At 39.6% G+C, this 22,281-nt stretch overlaps 1 protein-coding gene and 1 long non-coding RNA gene across 3 annotated transcripts in view; one reads left to right on the top strand and one right to left on the bottom strand.

Annotated features, from left to right (window-relative positions):
- LOC122862685 overlaps positions 1 to 15,255 on the bottom strand; it is a 20,121-nt gene extending 4,866 nt beyond the window's left edge. Inside the window, exon 1 of the long non-coding RNA XR_006374827.1 lies at positions 14,997 to 15,255. This is a non-coding gene — a long non-coding RNA (uncharacterized LOC122862685). The remainder of the gene's footprint in view (positions 1 to 14,996) is intronic.
- LOC122862677 (snaclec macrovipecetin subunit beta-like) overlaps positions 8,993 to 22,281 on the top strand; it is a 22,052-nt gene continuing 8,763 nt past the window's right edge. The window contains exons 1-6 of one of the 2 annotated variants that reach the window (XM_044168233.1): positions 8,993 to 9,061; positions 9,822 to 9,913; positions 11,109 to 11,245; positions 12,576 to 12,710; positions 12,805 to 12,919; positions 14,456 to 14,653. In XM_044168233.1, coding sequence (XP_044024168.1) covers positions 9,853 to 9,913; positions 11,109 to 11,245; positions 12,576 to 12,710; positions 12,805 to 12,919; positions 14,456 to 14,523 — 516 coding nt within the window. In that variant the 5' untranslated portion in view covers positions 8,993 to 9,061; positions 9,822 to 9,852 and the 3' untranslated portion in view covers positions 14,524 to 14,653. Of the gene's footprint in view, positions 9,062 to 9,821; positions 9,914 to 11,108; positions 11,246 to 12,575; positions 12,711 to 12,804; positions 12,920 to 14,455; positions 14,654 to 22,281 lie in introns of those variants that run through there. The other variant, XM_044168232.1, reaches the window with a different exon arrangement.

Raw genomic sequence — 22,281 nt, 5'->3', positions numbered from 1 at the left:
CTGACGAAAGCCAGACTGGAACTTTTCAAAGGTATTATTATTTTTCACAGCAGCAAGAAGCTGCTTAGATACAAGTTTTTTGAGAATATTCAAAATAAAAGGCAGTTTGGAGATTGGGCGATAGTTATCCAGGAGGGTGGGATCAAGCCCAGGTTTTTTTATGACTGGCTGGACACAAGCAGTTTTAAAGTAATCTGGGACGCAGCCTGTAGACAGCGAGCTGTTAAAAATAATTAGCAAAAGGGGCGCAATACAATCCATGACTTCCAATAAAAACCTTGTTGGGATTTTGTCCAGAGGGCTGGAGGACACTCTCATAAGAGACATGATGTCTGCGAGTTCAGGCAGACTAACAGCAGAAAAATTGCTCAAAGAATCCCTGAGCGGGTGATCCACATCTAAAAAGGCAGGATTGGGGGTGATATCAGATCTTATTAACTCCACCTTACCAGCAAAGTGCAAAAGAAAATTTTCACCATCAGCATCACAGTCAGCAGGGGCACAAGGAGAGGCTGTTTAACTAACTGATCCACAGTCTTAAATAGGAATCTGGGGTTGTGCTGATGGGCAGAAATAAGTGCAGAGAAATGACATGTTCTTGCATCCTTCACCATCCTATTATAAAGGAGTAATAACTTTTTCATGGCCACAAAGTGGACCTTGAGACCTGATTTCCTCCATTTGAATTCTGCTCTTCTGCATTTCCTTTTACAGTTTTGAATATTGTCATTTAACCATGGCTGTTTTCTAGTCTTTGGGTTTGGTCTATTTTTCAGAGGAGCTATGAGATCTAAGGTTGAGGAACACAGGTAGTTAAAATAATCAACCAAATCGTTGGTGTTGGAGGAATCAGGAAACACATTGCCAGGAGAATTTAACAGTGTACAGAATTTTGAGGCACTATGCTTATTAAGGACGTGTGTGTACTTAGAGCGGGATAAGACAGTACTAGCAGCCTGTAATTCACAGTTAAAAACAATGCATAGGTGATTGGATACAAACATGTCCTTGATTTCCACAGATGGGGTTTTCAGGCCCAAAGGAAAGACTCGGTCTAAGGTGTGGCCACGGGAATGAGTTTGGCCAGACACATGTTGTTGAAAGTTAAAAGAAAAAATCAGCAGCAAGGGCATTAGAGGAGTCATCAACAGGAATATTAAAATCACCACAAAGAACAATTCTATCATAATTTAAAACAAGACTGGATAAAAACTCCGGGAGTTCCAACAAGAAGGAGCCAGCTGGTTTAGGGGGGGCGATAAATAATAGCAAATATGACCGGGAGTGGGCCACCAAGTTTAAGCATGAGCCCTTCAAAGGAGGAAAAATCATTGCAAGCTATGAGGTTACACTTTAAATGCTTCCTATAGACAGTAACAAGGCCCCCACCTCGACCACAAACGCTAGGGCAGCTAAAGCAGTCATAATCTGAAGGGCACAATTCAGCCAGCTGCCTGTGATCACCAGGACGTAACCGGGATCCTGTTAAGAACATAAAATCTAAATCAGTAGAAGAGATCAAATCATTTAAAATAAATGTTTTGATAGAGAGGGATCTTACATTGAGAAGAGCCATCTTAAAAAGTCTGTGCTGGTTCATATTTGAGGTTGAGAGTGGAGGTAGGGTTCTGGCCTGGATCTTTACTAGGTTAGTAAGGTTAGGTTACAGGTCAAAGACGTGGATGAAGTCTGCTTTCGTCAGCTGACGGGCGGTGTCATTGATGCCGACATGGACTATGATTTTCATGATAGTCGTCGGGAGTGCAGCCAGACGTCCGGGGAGCTTTTCGAGGATGTCGGGGGTCGTAACTCCGGGAAAGCAGTGTGTGACCGCCTTAACGGAGCAGATATTCCTTACTATGGAATCTCCAACGATCAGCGTAGTTGGGGGGATGAGAGAAGGCAGAGTCGATAATCGTGGAGACCGCCAAGTTCCATCAGCTGTCCCTGGGATACCTGTGGCCGGGGACTGCTGCAGCGAGGGGGCGGCGTCCTTCCTAGCAGAGGTGTTCTCTGCTGTCTCAGGACGAATGAGACATCCAGAGCTTCTCCTGATCACGGCCTCTTTCAGTAACTTGCGGCAAGAGGAGGAGGAAGACCTGACCGCTGGAAAAAGGGAGCGTCCCTCCAGTGGAGGAAAGTCCTGCGTATCCAGGATGTCAAACCTAGTGGAGAACTCCAGGATGAGATTGTCTTTTTCTCTGAGCTTGGCTTCCAGACAGGCAATAGTTATCTTCAGCTTTGAGACAGTAAGGTGACAAGCTCCACACTCAGCTGTCAGGCTTGCAGTTAGTCCGTGAGAGTACTTCAAGCTTAAAGTCCACAGTAAAGTCCATCAAAGTGCTAAAGAGCTTAAAATCCGGTTAGCCTAGCCGCCGGGCTAAAAACAAACCTAGCTAAGCTAGCAGCAGTGGAGGCAGTCCGGTAAAACACGTCAAGTTGCAGCCAGCTTAAAATCACTTAAGTTCCATACGCCTGATGACTGAAAACTTTTTCTAAGTCAATTTATGATGGTTTAAGACGAAGCTTCAAGCGAAGCTTCTGGCGGGTACACAAAAACGCGACACAGTACAGGTGTTTACTAAACAGGTGTTTAGTAAAAGTTTTAAAAACATAGGCCTATGTTTTATTGGACCTATATTGAGTTCAATTGAATCACTTTTTATACTGTTGATGCATGGTGTCCACTGCAGTGGACAGATATCAAAATAATGTATAATGAAAAACAGTTATTGGCATGATTATTTACGTTTTTAAAAATAAAAAACAATTAAAAAATATTACTTTGTGATTTAATATTCAGTGCTTAAGTAAATGTAGTTACTTTAAGTACAGGCTTTAAAAAACAAGTATCAGTATCGCAGTACTGTATATATTAATGCTGGATGGACAATAAAACACAAGCAAATATCAGAAACTTGAGAGCGACACTGGGTACACATCAGGTTACATGATGTTATTCCAGATCAATGTTGACTCATTACATTTTATTGCAGTCAAACATCTCCACCCTCAAACTGCACACTTTCAGTTTACACATCAAATACAATTTATGTTAATTTTATGTTTTTGAACTTTTCTGGTTTGTTTTAAGCTCTAAGCGGTCGTTCCTGCAGGTAAAGTGGGAATGAACAATAATGGATCTTTCAGCCATGAACAGTTTCTCAGCCTGAGTCACCAAAGTCTAGCCTGGGAACCAGACGAAACAAAAAAACCAAAAGTTCATGACACTTACACGTTTTTCAGCAAGTTAATCTTCACAAATGAACCACCACTTTTATGATTTTTGGAGCATAAATGCAATCACCTTAAGTAAAAAGCTAACGTTAGACTATAAACAAACTACATCATGGTTGCATGATTTCAACGTGAGTTTGTGTTAACCACAGACCTTATTTCAGGCATCTAACCAAAAACACATTCAAAAACCCCATTGACTTCTAACCAGAAGCTTTTATATATTCCCAGCGTCTTTATTGGATGTCTTGACATGTCTCTTGAGGTTTGCACTATTCTTCCTAACAATTTTATATCATCAGGGCTTTTCTCCTGACATGACTACACACTCATTCTTTCTTTAGTGGGTCTAAACAGTGTTTCTCTTCACAGGAGGAGACTCTCCTTCATACAGACAACACAGGGACACTGAGGAATCAAACTGTAAGATTCCAAACCCAGGGTAGGGAAGTTCAGTGAAAGTGGTGTTGAAGGTGTGGAGGTGGATCAGTTTGTCTGAGGAGACACTGTAGAAGGACAAAGTGCCAGCAGGACAGTCCACATACACTGCTACTCTGTTAGAGACAGAGGAGGAGGAGAGAGGGAGGTCTGTTACTCTGTTATTGTGCCAGGCAGAGTAACCATAACCAGAGCAGCTCAGACTCCAGGACTTGTCATTCCCTCCAAACCTGCAGTCATATCTCTTTCCTTTCCTGCTGATTCCTCTGTAAGTTACTGCTACGTGAACCAGTCCTTCCCACTGGACTTCCCAGTAAGAGCGACCAGTTAGACCATTTCTGCATAGCAGCTGTTTCCAGTGGTCAAATCTGTCTGTATGATCAGAATATGGCTGCTCCTTTTTCACCCGTGTGACCTTTCTTTTGTTGTCAGACAGTTTGAGCGCTCTGTGTGCTGTGTTTGTGTCCAGTTTGAGTTTAAGGGCATCTGATGGAGTGAACAAGACTCAATACAGCAGCAGCTTATCATCCAACACAACTTAAGGGTGGATTGTTTTACTTGTTGTTATATACATTTTTATTACATTGAGTTCTAACTACTGACTAACTACTGACTTTTTCTTGCTGAAAAACAAAACACTTATGTAACCTTAAATAAGCTCAGTAACCATGGAAGTAGAGGTGCTGAGGGGGCTGCACCACCCCCTAATGTTGCCTAATAGTCCATTATTCTATTCATTGCAACGCAGACTCGCAGTGGGTCAGAAAGAAAGAGAGACCAGAAAAGAGTCCCCTATGTCAGCTGGTGGTGAGACTAACTGCCCCCCCTCAGACACACTCTGACCAGTCTCACAACGGCACTGCTTTCCAAACACCAATCAGAGTAAACCAAATTATAACACAATGTAAAGAAACCTATTTGGAACATTGGAAAGAAGAAACTAAAAGCCAAAGTAGATCAGAAAGTTATCTGGCCCTGAAGAGAGACGATGAACTGGCAGAATATCTCTCTGCTGTCAGAGACAGAAAGCAGAGACAGATCCTGACCAAGTACAGACTCAGTGACCACAAACTGGCAATCGAAACAGGAAAACACAAAAAATCCTGCCAGCCAAAAGAAAACAGAATATGTGGTCACTGTTGAGACAGAGATGCACTTCTTCCTACAATATACAATTTTCGATGAAAAACGGAACGTTTACTTTAACAAGTTCCACTCTGTAAACTCAGATTTCAAAGAGCACTCAAAATTAAAAATACTCCTAGGAAAACCTGCTGCCCAATATATATCAACATGCCACAACCTGAGAGACAGCGAATGACCTACACACACACACACACACACACACACACACTCTCTATCATCCTATCTCACTTATCTGTATATATTTTAACATGACAATTCTTCTGTTTATGTATGTTTTTATTTTACAAATGCTTTGGCAATGTTAACATCTGTTTGAGTTTGAGAGAGAGGGAGAGGGAGAAAGAGAGACCTTATTAAGACTGATAATAACAATTGTAGTAGCAGTTGTCCCACAAGGTTCTGTGCTTGGACCAATTCTATTCACCTTAAACAATATTATTAGGAAACACTCCATAAACCTTCATTGTTATGTGGTTTACTGACTCAGACAACCTAATTTTTTCTAAAATATAGTCTGGAGCCAGGCCATGAATAGCCTTAAAAGTAATCAATAAGATCCTAAAATCAATCCTAAAACAAACAGGGAGCCAATGTAAAGAGGCTAAAACAGGTGTAATGTGATCGTACCTCTTGGTCCTGATTAATAGCCTAGCAGCTGAGTTTTGTACAGTCTGCAGTCGTGTCAAAGTTTTTTGATTAAGACAAGTGAACAGACTGTTACAATAATCGAGGCGCGAGGAGATAAAAGCATGTTCAACAGTTTCTGCATCACTAAGATTTAAAATAGATCGGATTTTTGCAATGTTTCTGAGGTGATAAAAACTTGATTGGACAAGCTTAGTGATATGTTGCTCAAAACATAAATTGCTATAAAACAGGACACCAAGATTTCTTGCAGTTTTTAAAAGTTTTAAAAACATAGGCCTATGTTTTATTGGACCTATATTGAGTTCAATTGAATCACTTTTTATACTGTTGATGCATTGCGTCCACTGCAGTGGACAGATATCAAAATAATGTATAATGAAAAAAAGTTATTGGCATGATTATTCACTTTTTTTTAAATAAAAAACAATTAAAAATATTACTTTGTGATTTAATATTCAGTGCTTAAGTAAATGTAGTTACTTTAAGTACAGGCTTTAAAAAACAAGTATCAGTATCACAGTACTGTATATATTAATGCTGGATGGACAATAAAACACAAACAAATATCAGAAACTTGAGAGCGACACTGGGTACACATCAGGTTACATGACGTTATTCCAGATCAATGTTGACTCATTACATTTTATTGCAGTCAAACATCTCCACCCTCAAACTGCACACTTTCAGTTTACACATCAAATACAATATATGTTAATTTTATGTTTTTGAACTTGTCAGCTTTGTTTTAAGCTCTAAGCGGTCGTTCCTGCAGGTAAAGTGGGAATGAACAATAATGGATCTTTCAGCCATGAACAGTTTCTCAGCCTGAGTCACCAAAGTCTAGCCTGGGAACCAGACGAAACAAAAAACCAAAAGTTCATGACACTTACACGTTTTTCAGCAAGTTAATCTTCACAAATGAACCACCACTTTTATGATTTTTGAAGCATAAATGCAATCACCTTAAGTAAAAAGCTAACGTTAGACTATAAACAAACTACACCATGGTTGCATGACTTCAACGTGAGCTTGTGTTAACCACAGACCTTATTTCAGGCATCTAATCAAAAACCCATTCAAAAAACCCATTGACTTCGAAACGAGGGATGTCATGGAAGTGCTAAAAATGCTAACTAATTTCCAGATTTTTAGGACTCATTCCTGCAGCACTCTATTGACAGACAAATATGTTGTTGGTTTTTTTGTTCTGGAAAATGCAGAATAACACCAGACTGATCCTTGGTTGTGGTATAAGCTGCATGTGACCAATCAGTTGCACTAAAATACAACTTAATTTTGAAAAGACCATGGGGGGAATGAAACCATTTGAAATGGTGTACAGTCTAAATAAGTCTAAGGTTTGCTTTCGAGCCTTGTTCACAACTTTTACATTTTTCTCAGATTTTAGAAGGGAATGTAACACAAGACCAAGTTTACTTGTTTAATTCATTAGCCATTAACCATTAAATTAAAAATACTAAGATAAGTTCTTACCAGGACTGGATGATATACAGTTTCCTTAATGTTAATGCTTTTAGAGCCAAAGAAGAACGATTCAAAGTTTGATTTGATGTATATAAAATAAATAAATCTATCCAGTAAGATGGTATGATTGATGGTGACAAAGGCGGCAGACAAGTCTAACAATACTATAATGGAGTGATGGCCAGAATCTGCATTCATGAGAATATCGTTAGTGACTTTCAGCAGAGCAGTTTCAGTACTATGTAGTTGGCGAAAACCAGATTGAAATGGGTCGAGAATGTTATTAGCTTCGGCTGATTCCAGTAGTTGTTTTGCAACAGCCTTTTCAATGATTTTAGAGGGTAATTTAGAGATTGGTAAGTAATTATGAAGGAGTGTTGGATCAAGGCCAGGTTTCTTTAAAAGTGCCTGAATCCAGGCTTGTTTGAAATAGTCTAGGAACAGAAGACAGAGACTCATTTACAATGGAAAGAAGACAAGGGGCAGTGACATCCAATACCTCTTCTGGGGGGTCGGGTGTCAAGGCCACAGGAAGATAAGTGCATGTGTGACACTATCAGCACTACCCTCTGATAGTGAGGAAAGTGAGTTTGAGGGAAGTCACAGCGAGGAAAAATTCAGCCCAGAATCAGGTTTGAGAGGCAGAAAAATACCAGTCTACAACCGACGTATTACTCCTGGAATGATTAACTAGAATCAATAGAATCATCTACATCATACAGTATAAGTATCAGAAAATACGAAAAAGAAAATAAGAAAAGTGCAATCCTACAAATTATAATATTTTGTGCATCGTTATACTATAATGTTTTCTTTTTGAAAGATCGGATGTTACTGTGCAAAATACGACGTGTTCATTAAAGAAAATGCTCGACTGAAAAGGAAGGTCTTTAGTTTGGTTTTAAAAGAAGAAGAAAGTCTAAGATCAGCAGGCAAACTGTTCCATTCCTTAGGTGCATAAATATTAACTGCCATCTCACCAGACTTGGTGAAAATGCCCATGGCACATGGAGGAAATGTTTGATCATCAACTAAACCTGGAGAAGCAGCGTTCAGTTTTTATACTCCACATATCTGGAACAAAAAATTGGAGGTCTTCTCCAACTGTCAGTTCTTTTAGGGCTGAAGACTTTTCTGTTTGCCTTTATTCATATCTTGCACTGCACTGTATTTTTTATTCTCCTGTTTTACGTTTTATTCTATTTTAGCTTATTTTACTCTTAAATCCTATTTAAACAACACATCCTCATACCTAAACGACAGAATAGGTCAATTGGCAATGACTCCCAAAACGACATATTCGATCATACCCCAAAACGACATATATGACCGTTGGAAAGTACCAGCGACAGGCGTACCGCTTAAGTATGTTATGTAAATCACATAACGTTAAACACGCAATTAATTTTGTGAAATGGTCGCAGTTTTGTGAGGTTTAGGTAACAAAACTACTTGGTTAGGTTTAGGAAAAGCTTGTGGTTTGGGTAAAAAATAAGTACTAACTACTAAATAATAACTCACGTTACTTAACTTAAACATGACATTATTTAACTTAAAACTTGAAATAAGTCAATATTGACTTGGATTCACACAGGACACGAACCCTGTCTCCTGGATGAAAGTCCTGTTTGTTTGATCCATACTAAAGATATAGTCAGACCAACCAAAGCTGGGAGCTAAATGCTAAAGAGCTCTCTGTAAAGTTGTTCTCTATGAGGTCATCACTACGAGACACCCTTCGTATTACATGCAGTTATTTGATCCATTCTTAAGATAAAAATATTGCTTAGTGCAGCTTTAAAGTAATGCAGACGTTCAAATTTTGTACATGTCAACCAAAAATGAGAGATGGACTAGAAGGTCCTTAAAGTGCTTGAAATTGTGAATTTGAACTCATCTGCTGAGGAAGAACCTTACACTCTTAAACTATTACACACACACACACACACACACACACAACACACTCTCTCTCTCTCTCTCTCTTGGTATGGCTGATAATCACACCTCATGTTTGCTCATTATATTGATTATTCATGCGAAGTGAGTTTAAAAGTGTGGAACAGTTGACCGACACCAGACAGAAGAGGAACGACTTGACACATCTGAGGTGAGTCCTATGCTGAGTATTTTAACACAACAGAAAAATGCTCTGAATTGACACCTTTGGGGTAGAAACCTTAGTTAAGACTCAGAAATGAATACAATACTATTCATTTCAGAATTCATTTAATATATATTATAGGCTATAAAGTAAGCAAATGGAACTGTGTTTCACTGTTGCACTGATGCATTTGATCATACAGAACGTATTATCTGCTCGTAAAATTTAATTTAATGGCTCATTTTGTTAAATTATAAATTGTTCGAAGTCATTTATTTGGAGAACAGAAATTAGTAAAATGATACAATGTGAACATATTAGAGCTGAAATGATTAGTCATTGACAGAAAATGACTCTGCAGTTACTTTGATAATAAATTTTAGGATTTTGATTTCAGCTTCTCAAATGTGAATAGTTACTGAGTTATCTTTGTCATATCTGACAGTATTAAATCTCTGTGGGTTTTGGACTGATGGTCGAATAAAAGAAGGAATCGTGTAAAGTACAAGTACCTAAGAGCTGTACAGTACAGTAATTACAGTACTTGAGTTAGTAACTCCCCACCACTGTAAATACACACGTCCATGTCAGAAATCTTCTCTTCTCTCATGGACTGTAACCACAACAGTGGTTGAATCAATTTACGATAATCTCTTAAAGTTGTAATGAAACAATTCAGTATTTTATCCAAGAGATTCAAACCAAAGGGAATCCAGCTGTAACATGAAACATCATGTGTCACAGTGAACTTTGTTGATGTTTCCAGATTATATTCGATCGACAGGACGTCCTGAGCCATGAAATCTGCTGCTGCTGTTCTGATCCTGGTCCTGCTCTACATCCAGGGCTCTGCAGCTAGTGAGAAACCTAAACCCAAACACATGATTAAACACTCTCATTCACGTATTAATAATAAACCAACAAAAAATACTTGCGGGCTGCACTGTAAAAAATAATAAAGTTAAGAAAACTCAAAATTCAACAAACTTCATTACAAAAAGCTATTAAAAAATGTAACCTATTTTCTTGAGTTTTGAGTGGGTCCAACATAACATTTTACATCTGTTAACTTACCCCAAGTTGGAGTAATTTAGGCTATTATTGTACATCATCACAACTTTGACTTTTCACTTGTTGATTTACTCTCATTTAAAGAATCTCAAACCTGAAAATTGTGTCCAGTCTTTAGTTTATTTGGCATGTTTTTGGCTTGTATTTAATTAAATTGGTCTCATTATTGGTAAGTGTTGTACAGTATTGTTGGCAGTCGCAATTGGATCAGTGCCATTAAAGGGGCACTTACATGATTTTACACATGAAGCTCAGTTGTTGCTGTATAATGTTCTCTGTGGCTCTGGAGGAGCTTCACGAAGATGCTTTATGATGTTGTCATCTTATGAAAAACACTACCGAGTTGCATTATGGGAAATGTAGGATCCAGTGTTTTTGGAGTTTGACCCCGGGGACTGAAAGACAGGATATCTCCACCTCTGCTGCACAAAATTTGTCCATTCTTTTTTAAGAACTATCTCTTGTGAATCTTCCAAATTTAAATGGCCCCTTTAAAGTTCTCTCCACCTCCGAACATAACAAACAGGTTGAAGTGCATGCCTTCACTCAGCTGCCAGTTTATTAGCTACACCTAACTACACCAAACTAATGCAGTCTAATACAACAGTCCTGCAATAACTCCTCCCTTCATGAAGGTTACAATGTTCAGTTTGTGTTGAAACTGTTTAAGAGAGGAGCTGATTCAACTGTGTGGTCATTTTGGAGGCTGCTGTTGCAGGGAGGGTCATGATGATGGCTTCCAGAGAGTCCAAAGTTTTAGAACCACTGACATGGTAGCCCCATCTTGGACCCATATTGGGCAAAAATATTTGCATATAAAAATATATATTTATATTGAAATGCATAATATACTTTATATATATTTAATTCTATCATAATTCTAAAATTAAATTATCTTAATTAAAAAATCGTAATTTTGGACCACTATTAATATATAATGTGAAAATATTGTTTAATATTAAAGTGCTGTTTTTTTCCACAGTTAAACTAAACCTTGTTGATCAACTTTGTTCAAAAAGTTATACACTCCGACCATGTTCCAGTAATGGTTGGTTTCAAATGAACAAAGGCAGATGCATCAAGCTGTTTGACTTTGAGGCAACCTTCGATAAGGCAGAGGTGACACACACACACACACACACGCACACACGCACACACATACACACACGTGTTTCCACCACTTCAGAGACATAACCTAACCTTAAACCAAGTCTTCACCTTAAATTTAATGATTTACGTTACAGGGATTTGTGTTTTGCCCCCAAAAGGAAAGAGTCCCGCATGTACGCACATACGAACAACATTCTATATTTCTCATATTATTAATTATGATCTGCCTTTGTGCCCCAAGTTCTGTTTACTTGGTATGTTTCCTGCTGTATGTCACTTAAGCTGTGAGAAGAGAGAGATGGCATAGTTTTGTTATCTGCGCACCAAATTTCCAATTGTTGTGTTCTGGAAAAATCCACTAAAGACATCTCTTAGCCTGCGGCTAAAAGGACTTTCAAGCTCACTGCTTATGGAAAAAATAACAATTGCATTAAAGATAAAATTCAAAGACTTTGAAAAGATGTGGGGACCATTTATGGCCTTCCTGAAAAATATTCTCATGGAAGATTTTTCAATACAAGAAACTTATCTCAAAGTATAAAGTTGTGACTTAAGTAAGTTTGGACAAATTGCACACCATCAGTAGTTTTCTTTTATGTATTAGCTTAACTATTCAGCTATCAAGTAGGGGAGAAAGTAACACTTTCATTTTAAAAGATAATGTTATAGACAGAAACTAATTTTCATTGTGATCAACAACTCCCATGTGTACTCTATCAATTCAACGTGCTATTTTGTACAAATGTGGAACTTCGGTATAATTTGACTTTAAACAGAACGGAAGTTGGGATGAAAGTAACACACCGGTGTGTCAAAAATAATACAATGGTAAAAACTTGAATTGTTCATATTATTCTTGTTTTTATTAAAATGTCTGACAATGTCTTTGTCAGTATGTAATTGCAAACATATTATGTCTATTATCTTAAAAATGATTACATTTCATTTCAATTTTCAATTAATGTATGCCTGCAACCTGTTCTCTAGTTAGTCTGGTTACTGTAGAGGGACGAAAGAACATCTGTTACTATTGACAGTTAAACCTGACTAGCTTCTATACTTTTCGGTTAATCCTCTGCGACAGGCAGAAACCTTGAACAGAACCATACTCAGGACCGTATCAGAGCTTATTCTGATTTTACTTTAGTAAACACAGTGTTTATATTTTTTTTATCTTACACTACTAAAATTGGTTTTATTATTAAAATCTAAGGACTTTATAATTTGTCGATTTGCTGCTTTCCGTGAAGCAGTTTACAACAAAGGTTTTTTAAAAGTGCTCTGTAAAGATTAATATTATTATTATTAAAAGACTAACTCTCATTTCCTTTGACTTCAGGAACGTTGTAAGTCTGAAAGTGGTCACCTGGTGTCGATGCACAGCTTAAATGATGCCTACAAGGTGTTGTGTCTGCTCTTGAGAACCAGCAAGCAAGTGATGAAACAGGTGTGGATTGGACTCAAGAAGGAAAAGGTAAACAGAGAAACGTCTGAGAATGGAAGGAACAAACTCCGATATAACTCTGATATAAAGTATGAGCACTCACTGTCTATTTTCTCTTCTTCAGGCCAGCGCCACATATGGCTTCACCGATGGAACGAAGCTGGACTTCAGCGGATGGTTGCAACTGAACCAAAAAACTGAGAAAGATGACAAGGCCTGCATCCAGATGACCCATAAATGTAAGTAAACAAAAGGGTTTCTCTTGCTACAAAAATACTTTTATAAACTATTATACTATATAATTGACTTGAACATGGACAGATCGGTGCAGTCTATGATGTGTGTGGGGAGAGAGTTCCAGAGGGAGGGGGCAGCTATCGAGAAGGCTCTGTCGACCCAGGTCCGGTGCTTGGTCCTGAGTGGTGGAGACAGGAGGTTGGCATCAGAGGAGCACAGGCTTCTGAAAGGAGTGTGGTGGTGGAGTAGGTCATTGAGGTAGGAGGGGGCCTGGTTATGGAGGGCTTTGTGAGTGAGGAGAAGGACCTTGAATTGGGTCCATTGTGGGACAGGGAGCCAGTGGAGGTTCTGGAGGACAGGGGAGCTTATTTAGGACTTTGGATGATGTGCCATAAAGAATGCTATTGCAGTAGTCAATTCAGGATGTGATGAAGGCATGGATCAAAGTTTCAGAAAAGGAGAGTGATGAGCAGAGAAGAGCTATGTTTTTGTGAGTGGTTTTGGTGAGGGATTTGGGACAGATGATGATCATGTCTGATTTATCACAGTTAAGTTTGAGGAAGATGGCTTGCATCTATAATTTAATTTCAGCAAGACAGTTGGTCAGAGTGGAAGAAGTTGTTGCAGTGGTGATGGATTTAGTGGAGATGTAGAGCTGGATGTCATCGGCGTAGCAGTGGAAGTGGAGCTCATGATAGCGTATAATGCTGTTAAGGGGGAGCATGTAGGGGATGTACAGGAGAGGACCAAGCACCGATCCCTGGGGGACGCCTTGCAACAGAGGAGCGGTGGAGGAGGTGCAGTTGTTGAAGTTATCGCAAAAAAGTTTTTACACATCCACCTTTTTTATGTGCATTTTCAGTTTGTGCATAAAAAAACAACCTGAATGGAAACGCAGAAAATTTTAATAAATCTCGAAATATCGCAACAAACGTTTTTACACTTGGCTGAGCTGGAAAAAGTAGTGTATCTATAAAAGCAAAATGCGACAAAGTGCAATGAAAACAGACACTCAAGCTTCCAGTGAAGAGCTGAAAACATCACATCAGTGTGGAGCGATGAGAAGGCTGTAACCTTCCTCACATTAACACAAGAAAATAACAGAAATGACATGTTTCCATCATGTTTCCCACATGGTTTTCTATCATTTGAGCTTTGACTAGAGCTCTTTCAATGACGTCATCTCGTTGTGTCCTCTTCTTCTGTGATGCTTTAATGGCAGCGACTGGAGGATTACCTCCAACAGCTGTTTATCTCAACCAACCAATAAACTCATATTCACATATTGGTACTGTATGGAAACGTTTATTATTTTGCATTTTCTTTATGCTGCATTTGGATGGAAACCTGGCTATTGTCAGCATGCTAGCATGTTGATGTTAGCATTTAGGTCTAAGGACTGCTGTGCATAAGTACAGCCTCACAGAGCCGCTAGCATGGCTGGAAACTCTTATCTTCTGACAAACTGCTGACTGCTGGTTCTGATATTTATTTTACCAGAGGAGGGAAATGTGATGAATTCTGTTATTTCCTTGCAGTCTGGGGCCATTGGAGTCAACTGGAGTGCTCAGAGGGAATACCCTTTGTGTGTGCCAAGAAGATATGACGTCATCCTCTGATGTTCATGCTTTCATTCAGCTTCAACATGAAGACCTGATCAACTGTTGCAGTTGGATCACTGTATGTCTTCTAAACCTCTGCTTCTAAATTTACTGCAATAAAAAAGTTCTGCTTCAGCAAACTCTCGTATCATTTCTGTTTGTATTCAGCAGAAGTTCACACTGTACATCCGTCCTGTATTTCTGCTGCAGCAGCTCAGTTTTCATCCAGAGCAGTGAAACGTAAATGAGAACAGACACAGTAGATGATGACAGGTTGTTCTGTGTAAATACAATAATCTAGCAATACATCCAAAGCAGCAGCTACAGTTCTGTTCAGGAGACAGAGAAATGAACATGTATTTGTCAGAAATATGTTAGATTACATAACATTAATCTTCTTTCTAAATAAAGAAAACTGAAATCCATTTGTAGACAAGGCTGGATTACCAACCATGCAAAGAAGGCAACTGTCCAAAACCTGGTTTGTGATAATCTGATTATTTGGAAAGTTGTTTGGGAATATGCAGCATGACACAAATCAAAACATAATCTATTGCAAATCTTTACTAGTCACACTTACAGTAAACACTTAAAGTAAGTCCCCCTATTTATCACACTAACCTCGCATCATGATACAGGCCTTTGGTTCTGAACATTGACCACAAAGCAATTGACTGGATGTCTGGTCTGATGTCATCGAATGTCAATGATACATTCAGACACATGTTTTGATTGGCATATTTATTTAGAAATGAGGCCAAAAAAATGCTTTTCACAGCTGAACCAACACCATTTTAAAAGGTGTAACCCTCATGAACCGAGCAATACAAGGCAAGGCAGCTTTACATAGGCTGAGAAAAGCATTAGAATGACATTCAAAATCAATAAGCAATAAAATCAAATCAATTAACATAGTAAATGATTATTGCAGTATCGCTCACTAACTCACTTTATTCTAAGTTGCTCCAAATTCAACAATGGATATAAAAGTGCAGCAGAGAAACCAATCAATCAAAGGCAGAGGAGAACAGCAGAGTTTTCATTTAGATTGGTTGGTTTCACATTAGTCTAACTTCTAACCAGAAGCTTTTATATATTCCCAGCGTCTTTATTGGATGTCTTGACATGTCTCTTGAGGTTTGCACTATTCTTCCTAACAATTTTATATCATCAGGGCTTTTCTCCTGACATGACTACACACTCATTCTTTCTTTAGTGGGTCTAAATATCAACAGTGTTTCTCTTCACAGGAGGAGACTCTCCTTCATACAGACAACACAGAGACACTGAGGAATCAAACTGTAAGATTCCAAACCCAGGGTAGGGAAGTTCAGTGAAAGTGGTGTTGAAGGTGTGGAGGTGGATCAGTTTGTCTGAGGAGACACTGTAGAAGGACAAAGTGCCAGCAGGACAGTCCACATACACTGCTACTCTGTTAGAGACAGAGGAGGAGGAGAGAGGGAGGTCTGTTACTCTGTTATTGTGCCAGGCAGAGTAACCATAACCAGAGCAGCTCAGACTCCAGGACTTGTCATTCCCTCCAAACCTGCAGTCATATCTCTTTCCTTTCCTGCTGATTCCTCTGTAAGTTACTGCTACGTGAACCAGTCCTTCCCACTGGACTTCCCAGTAAGAGCGACCAGTCAGACCATTTCTGCATAGCAGCTGTTTCCAGTGGTCAAATCTGTCTGTATGATCAGAATATGGCTGCTCCTTTTTCACCCGTGTGACCTTTCTTTTGTTGTCAGACAGTTTGAGCGCTCTGTGTGCTGTGTTTGTGTCCAGTTTGAGTTTAAGGGCATCTGATGGAGTGAACAAGACTCAATACAGCAGCAGCTTATCATCCAACACAACTTAAGGGTGGATTGTTTTACTTGTTGTTATATACATTTTTATTACATTGAGTTCTAACTACTGACTTTTTCTTGCTGAAAAAACCCCACTTATGTAACCTTAAATAAGCTCAGTAACCATGGAAGTAGAGGTGCTGAGGGGGCTGCACCACCCCCTAATGTTGCCTAATAGTCCATTATTCTATTCATTGCAACGCAGACTCGCAGTGGGTCAGAAAGAAAGAGAGACCAGAAAAGAGTCCCCTATGTCAGCTGGTGGTGAGACGAACTGCCCCCCCTCAGACACACTCTGACCAGTCTCACAACGGCACTGCTTTCCAAACACCAATCAGAGTAAACCAAATTATAACACAATGTAAAGAAACCTATTTGGAACATTGGAAAGAAGAAACTAAAAGCCAAAGTAGATCAGAAAGTTATCTGGCCCTGAAGAGAGATGATGAACTGGCAGAATATCTCTCTGCTGTCAGAGACAGAAAGCAGAGACAGATCCTGACCAAGTACAGACTCAGTGACCACAAACTGGCAATCGAAACAGGAAGACACAAAAAATCCTGCCAGCCAAAAGAAAACAGAATATGTGGTCACTGTTGAGACAGAGATGCACTTCTTCCTACAATATACAATTTTCGATGAAAAACGGAACGTTTACTTTAACAAGTTCCACTCTGTAAACTCAGATTTCAAAGAGCACTCAAAATTAAAAAATACTCCTAGGAAAACCTGCTGCCTAATATATATCAACATGCCACAACCTGAGAGACAGCGAATGACCTATGTAACCGTCGTACTTCTGCGTTGTGTAGATCTTGCGGTGTGGTGCACAAGGAGCACGTAACACAGTGGAACGTTCGGAGGCGCTCTCCGTTTAATCTCTTCCCAACACGGGATTTACAAAAAGGGACAACATACCTCTTCCCAACACGGGATTTACAAAAAGGGAAGAGGAAGTCGCCACCCTCGTATTTATACAGGTGCAGCCGGGGGACACACGAAGAAGAAATTAAATAAAAATACAGAAGAAGGGGCTGGAGGACCAAAGCAGCACAGCAAATCAAAAGCCAGGTATGAAACAGTGACAAATAAAAGAACAATTTTGTGTAATTATATTATAAATAATGAACATGTTACACCTACACACACACACACACACACACACACACACACACTCTATCTCACTTATCTGTATATATTTTAACATGACAATTCTTCTGTTTATGTATGTTTTTATTTTACAAATGCTTTGGCAATGTTAACATCTGTTTGAGTTTGAGAGAGAGGGAGAGGGAGAAAGAGAGACCTTATTAAGACTGATAATAACAATTGTAGTAGCAGTTGTCCCACAAGGTTCTGTGCTTGGACCAATTCTATTCACCTTAAACAATATTATTAGGAAACACTCCATAAACCTTCATTGTTATGTGGATGATACCCAATTATATCTATCACAACTGACAGCTGTTTCTAAGGTTCCTGTGTTTGAAGATAAATCGGTACCGATTGAGGGCAGGACTTGATGAATTTTGTCTCTAATAATTACAATTTTATCATTAAACAAGCTCATGAAGTTGCTACTACTGAGGGCTATAGGAATACATGGCTCAATAGAGCTGTGACTCTCTGTCAGCCTGGCTACAGTGCTGAAAAGAAACCTGGAGTTGTTCTTATTTTCCTCTATTAATGATGAGTAGTAGGCTGCTTCTCTGCTCTGGAAGCGCAGAGAAGCATGTAGGACTGCAACTCTGCCTCCTGGTCTCAATCTCAAGTTGTCATGGTTTAGGTCCACTAATAAACTCGGCCAGATTTCTAGATATGAGAGCTACCCACATCGGTTGCTCGTTACGTGTCAAAGGTTATATTCTGCCTATGCAGATGCCACTTTATTTTGTATGTTTTATTTAAAATTATGATATCATTTGCACTTGAATAGCTTTATGTGTATTCATACCACTCACTCTTATAAAAATAATAATAATAATAATAGAACTTTATTTATATAGCACTTATCAAAACAAAGTCCAAAGTGCTTCACAACAAGATAAATCAAATACCACAGTGAATGATGAAATATAAAGAAATATAATACACAAAAGCAATAAAATAAACAGACAGCTCAGGTAAAATCAGGATATGCTTTACAATAAAATTGTGTTTTGAGAAGAGACTTAAATGAAGACACTGACTCAGACAACCTAATTTTTTCAGGGAAGTTGTTCCAGAGCCTCGGGGCTCTGATAGCAAAAGCTCTGTCCCCTTTAGTTTTCATTCTTGACTCAGGAACAGACAGAAGACCCCTGCCCGAAGATCTCAAACTACGTGAAGGTTCATAAGGGATTACAAGGTCTAAAATATAGTCTGGAGCCAGGCCATGAATAGCCTTAAAAGTAATCAATAAGATCCTAAAATCAATCCTAAAACAAACAGGGAGCCAATGTAAAGAGGCTAAAACAGGTGTAATGTGATCGTACCTCTTGGTCCTGATTAATAGCCTAGCAGCTGAGTTTTGTACAGTCTGCAGTCGTGTCAAAGTTTTTTGATTAAGACAAGTGAACAGGCTGTTACAATAATCGAGGCGTGAGGAGATAAAAGCATGTTCAACAGTTTCTGCATCACTAAGATTTAAAATAGATTGGATTTTTGCAATGTTTCTGAGGTGATACAAACATGATTGGACAAGCTTAGTGATATGTTGCTCAAAACATAAATTGCTATAAAACAGGACACCAAGATTTCTTGCAACAGGCTTGATATGTTGTGACAGGTTACCAGTACATGGCAGTATTTGTTTAGTGATGTGTTGGGGCCCAATAACAAGGATTTCAGTTTTATTTGAGTTGAACTGAAGAAAATGTATCGACATCCAATTGTTTATGTCAGACAGGCAGTCCTGCAGAGAATTCAGCATACTAAGGTCAGTGGGCTTGACAGGGTGGTACAATTGAGTGTCATCCGCATAACAATGAAAAGAAATACCATGTCTGCGGATGACATCACCCTAGGGAAGCATGTATAAGGAGAACAGTATTGGTCCCAGAATTGAACCTTGAGGCACACTGTACTTGATATGGGAAAAGAATGACATGAAGTTATTAATGCTGACACAGAATTTCCTATTGGACAGATAAGATGAGAACCAGTCTAGTGCAGTGCCAGATATGCCCACCCAGTGCCTCAGTCTATCTAAAAGAATGCCATGATCAATTGTGTCAAAGGCAGCACTTAAGTCCAGCAGCACAAGAATTGAACACATGCCTGCATCTGCATTCATTAAAAGGTCATTAGTGACTTTGAGAAGGGCTGACTCAGTGCTGTGGTGCTGACGAAAGCCAGACTGGAACTTTTCAAAGGTATTATTATTTTTCACAGCAGCAAGAAGCTGCTTAGATACAAGTTTTTTGAGAATATTCAAAATAAAAGGCAGTTTGGAGATTGGGCGATAGTTATCCAGGAGGGTGGGATCAAGCCCAGGTTTTTTTATGACTGGCTGGACACAAGCAGTTTTAAAGTAATCTGGGACGCAGCCTGTAGACAGCGAGCTGTTAAAAATAATTAGCAAAAGGGGCGCAATACAATCCATGACTTCCAATAAAAACCTTGTTGGGATTTTGTCCAGAGGGCTGGAGGACACTCTCATAAGAGACATGATGTCTGCGAGTTCAGGCAGACTAACAGCAGAAAAATTGCTCAAAGAATCCCTGAGCGGGTGATCCACATCTAAAAAGGCAGGATTGGGGGTGATATCAGATCTTATTAACTCCACCTTATCAGCAAAGTGCAAAAGAAAATTTTCACCATCAGCATCACAGTCAGCAGGGGCACAAAGAGAGGCTGTTTAACTAACTGATCCACAGTCTTAAATAGGAATCTGGGGTTGTGCTGATGGGCAGAAATAAGTGCAGAGAAATGACATGTTCTTGCATCCTTCACCATCCTATTATAAAGGAGTATTAACTTTTTCATGGCCACAAAGTGGACCTTGAGACCTGATTTCCTCCATTTGAATTCTGCTCTTCTGCATTTCCTTTTACAGTTTTGAATATTGTCATTTAACCATGGCTGTTTTCTAGTCTTTGGGTTTGGTCTATTTTTCAGAGGAGCTATGAGATCTAAGGTTGAGGAACACAGGTAGTTAAAATAATCAACCAAATCGTTGGTGTTGGAGGAATCAGGAAACACATTGCCAGGAGAATTTAACAGTGTACAGAATTTTGAGGCACTATGCTTATTAAGGACGTGTGTGTACTTAGAGCGGGATAAGACAGTACTAGCAGCCTGTAATTCACAGTTAAAAACAATGCATAGGTGATTGGATACAAACATGTCCTTGATTTCCACAGATGGGGTTTTCAGGCCCAAAGGAAAGACTCGGTCTAAGGTGTGGCCACGGGAATGAGTTTGGCCAGACACATGTTGTTGAAAGTTAAAAGAAAAAATCAGCAGCAAGGGCATTAGAGGAGTCATCAACAGGAATATTAAAATCACCACAAAGAACAATTCTATCATAATTTAAAACAAGACTGGATAAAAACTCCGGGAGTTCCAACAAGAAGGAGCCAGCTGGTTTAGGGGGGGCGATAAATAATAGCAAATATGACCGGGAGTGGGCCACCAAGTTTAAGCATGAGCCCTTCAAAGGAGGAAAAATCATTGCAAGCTATGAGGTTACACTTTAAATGCTTCCTATAGACAGTAACAAGGCCCCCACCTCGACCACAAACGCTAGGGCAGCTAAAGCAGTCATAATCTGAAGGGCACAATTCAGCCAGCTGCCTGTGATCACCAGGACGTAACCGGGATCCTGTTAAGAACATAAAATCTAAATCAGTAGAAGAGATCAAATCATTTAAAATAAATGTTTTGATAGAGAGGGATCTTACATTGAGAAGAGCCATCTTAAAAAGTCTGTGCTGGTTCATATTTGAGGTTGAGAGTGGAGGTAGGGTTCTGGCCTGGATCTTTACTAGGTTAGTAAGGTTAGGTTACAGGTCAAAGACGTGGATGAAGTCTGCTTTCGTCAGCTCCGATTGCTGACGGGCGGTGTCATTGATGCCGACATGGACTATGATTTTCATGATAGTCGTCGGGAGTGCAGCCAGACGTCCGGGGAGCTTTTCGAGGATGTCGGGGGTCGTAACTCCGGGAAAGCAGTGTGTGACCGCCTTAACGGAGCAGATATTCCTTACTATGGAATCTCCAACGATCAGCGTAGTTGGGGGGATGAGAGAAGGCAGAGTCGATAATCGTGGAGACCGCCAAGTTCCATCAGCTGTCCCTGGGATACCTGTGGCCGGGGACTGCTGCAGCGAGGGGCGGCGTCCTTCCTAGCAGAGGTGTTCTCTGCTGTCTCAGGACGAATGAGACATCCAGAGCTTCTCCTGATCACGGCCTCTTTCAGTAACTTGCGGCAAGAGGAGGAGGAAGACCTGACCGCTGGAAAAAGGGAGCGTCCCTCCAGTGGAGGAAAGTCCTGCGTATCCAGGATGTCAAACCTAGTGGAGAACTCCAGGATGAGATTGTCTTTTTCTCTGAGCTTGGCTTCCAGACAGGCAATAGTTATCTTCAGCTTTGAGACAGTAAGGTGACAAGCTCCACACTCAGCTGTCAGGCTTGCAGTTAGTCCGTGAGAGTACTTCAAGCTTAAAGTCCACAGTAAAGTCCATCAAAGTGCTAAAGAGCTTAAAATCCGGTTAGCCTAGCCGCCGGGCTAAAAACAAACCTAGCTAAGCTAGCAGCAGTGGAGGCAGTCCGGTAAAACACGTCAAGTTGCAGCCAGCTTAAAATCACTTAAGTTCCATACGCCTGATGACTGAAAACTTTTTCTAAGTCAATTTATGATGGTTTAAGACGAAGCTTCAAGCGAAGCTTCTGGCGGGTACACAAAAACGCGACACAGTACAGGTGTTTACTAAA

The sequence above is a fragment of the Siniperca chuatsi genome, linkage group LG16 (genome assembly GCF_020085105.1).
Source record: "Siniperca chuatsi isolate FFG_IHB_CAS linkage group LG16, ASM2008510v1, whole genome shotgun sequence".
Lineage (NCBI taxonomy): Eukaryota > Metazoa > Chordata > Actinopteri > Centrarchiformes > Sinipercidae > Siniperca > Siniperca chuatsi.
The sequence above is the reverse complement of the archived record's forward strand: the minus strand, read 5'-3'. Positions and strand labels throughout refer to the sequence as shown.